Source organism: Ochlerotatus camptorhynchus, unplaced genomic scaffold (genome assembly GCF_037179485.1).
Source record: "Ochlerotatus camptorhynchus isolate MF236.1 unplaced genomic scaffold, CSIRO-AGI_Acam_v1.1 ptg000283l, whole genome shotgun sequence".
Classification (NCBI taxonomy): Eukaryota; Metazoa; Arthropoda; class Insecta; order Diptera; family Culicidae; genus Ochlerotatus; species Ochlerotatus camptorhynchus.
The window spans coordinates 104,115-109,880 of record NW_027040772.1 but is presented as its reverse complement, the minus strand read 5'-3'; the positions used below and the strand labels follow the sequence as shown (position 1 = coordinate 109,880).

The 5,766-nt window shown below is 40.4% G+C and overlaps 1 protein-coding gene across 1 annotated transcript; it reads right to left on the bottom strand.

Annotated features, from left to right (window-relative positions):
- Nucleotides 1-984: 984 nt before the first annotated feature.
- LOC135706517 (uncharacterized) lies at nucleotides 985-2,450 on the bottom strand. Its single transcript, XM_065228130.1, has 4 exons — nucleotides 2,215-2,450; nucleotides 1,983-2,147; nucleotides 1,755-1,923; nucleotides 985-1,689 (listed from the first exon to the last, which is right to left on the bottom strand). Exons 1-4 carry the CDS (start codon nucleotides 2,412-2,414, stop codon nucleotides 985-987), a joined length of 1,239 nt encoding a protein of 412 aa, XP_065084202.1. The 5' UTR covers nucleotides 2,415-2,450.
- Nucleotides 2,451-5,766: the final 3,316 nt, after the last annotated feature.

Below are 5,766 nucleotides of genomic sequence, written 5' to 3'. Positions count from 1 at the left end.
TTTTTTTTTTTGTTGCATATTAACAACCGGGAATTTTTAAGATTTGAACCCGGAAAACCGGGAAAAAACCGGGATTTTCAAAATGAAAATTCACTGGCCACCCTGTTGATTCTCGTAATCAACTTTCTTTTTGAAAAAGATTACTACAAATTTGGATCGCCTACAATTCAAAACCGGAAAGAGTTGAGATAATAGATATTTCAGGCATAACATTTGATAACGGCACAAAAGCATTTGTAAACAAACCTTCTTAGGCCCTTTACACGCGAACCAAAGTACGCCCACGCAAACCAACAACATCATGGCATAGGGGCAACTATCACCTTTCTGTAAGTGGTATTGGTTTGCGTGGGCGTACTTTAGTTCGCGTGTAAAGGGCCTTAGAATGTTTGTTTAAAAATGCTTTTGTGCCGTTATCAAATGTTATGCCTGATTTGATCAATTAAAAGAACTTAATGCTCTTCACATTTATTCCGTCCACTAGCGGTCCTACGTCAAGCTTCCGTTTGTGCCCCTAGGCACAGACCCTTCTACTTTTTTTAAAAACATTTAAGCATGCGAAAAATCAAAATCTCGTAGGTTTTTTTTTACACGGTTTTTTTTTTACACGGACCGTATCCCCCGTGTAAAAAAAAGACCTGAGTGTATTCTTTGCTGCACACAGCCTTAATATTTCTGACAAAACTCAGGTTATCATGACAGATCCTGACGCAGTAGGTCAATTTGTTCCATTCGCGTTATTTCCAAAGATGAAAATGTCATGATTACCTGAGAATTGCCAATGATGTAAATATTTACAGGTCGTGGATTGAAGAATAATGCTGCGGGATGTCATTCAATCAATCAATCAGAATCAATCCAGCACCTGAGAGATATTATTTTTTATTATCACAACAATGAAATTGCGTTCGCCAGGGAATCACAGCATTCAAAATCTGAATCTCTTGCAAAAAAAAAAAAAACTTCGGAAAAACGTTATTTATCTCAATCTAGGTATCCTTTCCGATCGAAGTAGTTCAGCAGGTACTCCATTCTACCTTGATACTTTGGATGGCTAAACATGTTCCGGCGAAACTCTAAGGCTTCCGGCGTAGACCCCAGCAAGTTACCCAAGTCCGCATTTGCCGTATCCTCGATCAGCCGCAAGGGAATCAGAAAGGTAACGAACATTATTCCCACGAATCCCTTGCGTAGCATTTCTATCTGAATGTCCAACAGAGTGGGAAGCGGTTTACTGTAGTTCAGCTTCGATAGACAGTCAACTAATTCTGAGTGATAATACTGAATCAGCAGATCAAACTGCTCCGTGGTGACGTCATCCGATGAAGAGGTAAAAAATAGATAGCTGAGATCTATCGCCGGGGAGCCGTAGAATCCTACGGCGTAATCTACTAGAATACTATCAATCGGGTTACCATGCTCATCGAACTTGTACATGGTGTTGTTGACCCACAGATCACCATGGTTCAGGACGTTGAAAGTGGAGTTGTCGCGTGTGTAGCCATGACAGCCCTTCGGAATGACGGTTTTCTCTAGATCGAACAGCTTGTTGGCAATCCTATTGGCAGTGGTTGGCCATTTTTGAGCTTGTTCTGCACAGGCGACCATGCTGTTTTGGAACAGAGGGTAAAAGTGTTGCACCTCTTCGTTGATGTTTCGATAGTTGTGATCTTTCATGGTTTCTTCGTCCTGCAATATAATGCTGTTTAGAATGGAGGTCAGACGAAAGTGTTTATTTATTATGTGTGATCTACCTGACTGAACATGACGGCAGTCGCGGCATGAAACATTGCGATTTTTTCCAGGACCATCTCCAGCTGCCGATAAGTGAGACCTTGCCTTCGATCGGCTGATTTGAATCCTTGCAAAGCAAGATCTTCAAAGACAAAATGTTTGGGATTCGTTGAACTTATAACGTGTGCTCTGAAAGATGAAACAATTATCGATTAGCTATCACATGATAATTGACTGATCAAACTTACGTTGGAGCTAGTTTTTTCGTGTAGCCAATGGAGGCCAACAGTTGCTCGACCCGTGGCATTACGTTTTTGTAAACGGCAATTTCCCTATGAAATACGTCGTACTCTTCCAACATATCAGCCATGCCTTCACTGACCAGCGAAGATTTGACGATGTACGTTTGAGTTCTGGGAACAATTTGAAGATCATTTATTAATCAAGGCCAATTATTGGAGGTCAAGTTTTTCGTCTAACCTATGATTGTTGCTTCCCGTGACATAGTTGATTTTCACACGCAAAATATCACTGGAGTAGTTTTCTCCTTTACCCAGTGCAGGCACTACACTGAAATCCTGTACTCGGATGGAACTTTCACACTGATCTTTGCGTAGAACTTCCTCCAAGTATTGATTTGTGATGAAGGGATATTTTTTCGAGATAGTTTCGGGGTCCATTTTTGAAACTTTGAATATATTCTATGGTAGGGCCAGCCGGAGATAATGTTTCTACTGAGATCGGGCAGAAGTATTTAACCTATTATTTTACGCTAGAGGGAGGTATATAATTGATAAGCGAATAGGGTATATCTTACTGTCAGTGATAGTGAAGCTGATTGCCGGTATGCGAATGACAATGTTGTGAAATACTTACGGCTATTCGGTTGTTGGGTTGTACATTTACTGCCTTTGCGTTTGTTCCACACGGAGGCCGAAAAATGTGAGAAGCACATCATAGATATGTGTATGTTTGAAGTATTTTGAGCATGTATTGTGTTTGGCTGATTGAACTCCTAAGCGATTTTTGCTTATATTTGGGGAAGTCTAGACCCATCTTGGTGGTGGAGAATGTGAATAGCACGTGCTTTTTTAGCGGTATTGGTGGTTTGCTTATTTCTTGCTTACACGCGTGTACGCAAGCAATGATGTGCGTATTTTGGTGAATGAATGGTTAAAGTTTTTTTTTGTGTTGAGAGGCTAGGGTGGATCTTAAAATAATATACCCCACTATCGGAAATTAAAAAAGGTGAATTATTTTATGGGGATAAGGGAGAACGTTCAAAGAGTATTCAATTCAAATTTAGTGCTAAATGCTTAGGGCTATAAAAAGAAACAAACGTTGATTTTCGATGGTGTGTATTTATGCAACCTCTTGCCATTTTTGGTTTTAGAATTTTGCACGTGCATTCGTTAAATGCAAATATTTCTTTGTGAAGGCTGATTTTAAACTGATTCTTGGTCAAGAATTTTATACTGTAACTGGAAGAGAATAGTTCAGAACGACTTAAGCAAAACAAAATCTGTCGAAATTATTGAAAACTATTTGGTGGGGCAGGTGATTTGCACTGGTGAGCTGAAGAGTAATTATCTTTGTGACAGCTGGCATCATTATCCAGAATATTTACGTGAGCGAGTGCTTGAATAAATGTGTATTACCTTTTAATAAAAACCACTGTAGCCAAAAACTCATTATACTTCGACCATTTTAAACATATCTAACAATCATCAAAAGAAATTCTCAATAAGAGTCAAAAATAATCATTCATTATCATTATCATTATCATTTCTACTCGAACTTCGACAATGCGTTCAACAGTCGTCCCAGCCCTGTGTTTGAGTTAGGAGAGGGGGTCTTCCAAACTCCAACCGTAGGCAAGTACAATCAGCAAGCAACAACTTCTCTGCCTGAAAAATTCATGGTTTCCAGAGTGCCATCGTATATGTGGTCTGAAAATGACAGTAACAGTATACCAGCCCCACCATGCCAGAAGTCGAGACGCACCACAGAAAATTTAACGGAAGCATCCAGATCTTCTGATCTAGTCTTGCCAAAGAGTGACGGCGTACACCAATATGATGAATCAATTTATGTTTGTTTATTGAGATGGACTGCCGTTGGCATCATGGAAACCCCCGAGCCCCCCACCACAGTCGAACCGTTCCCGCCAACGACCTACAACCGTCCCGGCCCTGTGTTCGGGCCTGGTGAAGGGGTCTTCCAACCACAGTATGACCAATGTAATTCTTCTGCTTGATGATTTTAATCAGCCTGTGCCTATCTGGTCACCCTCAGGCTAGGGTTATGCGTTTCCAGATCCGATTGCATCTTCAACTACTCCTGCCGGCACTGCTTTTCATGGACTGAGCCAGATAAAACTTGTTCCCAATTTGCAGTCTCATTTTCTTGATTTCGTTTTTGTAAGCGAAAGTGCTCTTCTGGACTGTGTCGTCACTGAAGCGCCTGCCGTCGTCATTCCTCTTGACAATTTCCACCCTACTTTGGATATATCTGTCGCGAAAAGATCTCAAATTCGGGGATTCTGATGGTTTGAGAATACGAAGAGGAAGGAAATTGGTCTGTCGTAAAAAAATGTTTCTCGGCAATGACGTTCCATTGACAACTGAGGACAAATGCAGCCTATTTTCTAGGCACTTTTTGAGCGTCTTCTTGAATGACTCACCATCGTATTCACAAGCCGAAATTGAGCGAACCGTCCGTGATGTGCCAACCGACGTCGTAAACATGGAAGTTTTTGCCGTAGATGTACAAATGGTTCTCTCTGTGATAAGTAAAACCAAATCATCATTTTCACCAGGTCCGAGCGTTATTCCATCGGGTGTCCTGAAAAAATACTCTGATATCTTAGCTGCTCCGCTGTCGTTGCTCTTCAACCTGTCGCTTTGTCAGCAGAAATTTCCCGCGCTATGGAAACAATCTACACGGTAAGAAAAAAGTACCCAACGGAAAGTTCACTTTTACCTACTATTGACTAGTTTGTCTCCTTTTCTCCTTCTAATGTTGTCAAAAACGGAGTAGCAAAACCACCCAACAGGGGTAGTAAAGTGTGGGAACCCAACGTTGAGTATAATCATATTTACCTACTGTTGGGTACAACTAACTTACTTTTGGTTAAAAAGCCAGTGGAAAATTCCATACGAACTGCACACAAGTAAATGAAAATTACTTTGACCCGCTTTACCTACTTTTGGGTTCCTGCACTATAGTGCCTAGATGAGTGAAAAGAACTTAATTTTGGGTACTTTTTTCTAACCGTGTACTATGTTCCCTGTTTTCAAGAAAGGAAACAAACGCAATGTGGAAAACTACCGTAGGATTACCTCGCTCGGGGTTGAATCTAAGGTGTTTGAGTCGCTGATAAGTGAGAGATTGTTTGCTTTCTGCAAGCATTACATAAGTATCTGTAAACATTGCTTCTTTCCTAGCAGCTCCGTAGAAACGAATCTCGTTAGCCTTACGTCGTTCTGTATGGAAAATGTATGCAATAAACTTCAAGTGGATGCCATCTACACTGATCCTAAAGCTGCGTTTAATAGAGTTGTGCACGACGTTCTGCTAGCAAAGCTTGAAAAAATTGGATGTTGTGCTTCCTTCTGCAGCTGGCTTAGATCGTACCTCGTACAACGTGTACGAATCTGTTAAGGATAAGCAAATAGGGTAATCGAGTTAAATGGAAATTACAAATCCTTCTCTCTTTCTGGATTTTAATTGTGATATAAACGCACGGAAAGGAGCAACTTGTAGGCAATTATGGGCCTTTGTATACAATATTTGCCACTTTTCAATTAATGTGTCAGAACTTTAAACGGTTTATAATTTAAACTTATATGATATGTACCGCTCCATTTATGTGCATCATATTAAACAGAAATGTACTCTACTTTTTCGAAACGTGTATGTTCCATGTGAAGTTCCAAACGAGCAAACTAAATAAATGTTTATTATTGTTCCCTCTAATAAACAAATATGTACAGCTATCCCCCGAAGAACGCGTTACCCACTGAGTTCTAC

What these genes read in the sequence shown, in the direction of transcription:
- LOC135706517 (XM_065228130.1), bottom strand. Translation starts at nt 2,414, where the DNA reads ATGGACCCCGAAACTATCTCGAAAAAATATCCCTTCATCACAAATCAA. An exon ending in ACGGGAAGCAACAATCATAG is followed by an intron (nt 2,148 to 2,214) that starts GTTAGACGAAAA and finishes AATTGTTCCCAG; the next exon opens with AACTCAAACGTACATCGTCA. An exon ending in ACGAAAAAACTAGCTCCAAC is followed by an intron (nt 1,924 to 1,982) that starts GTAAGTTTGATC and finishes TTCATCTTTCAG; the next exon opens with AGCACACGTTATAAGTTCAA.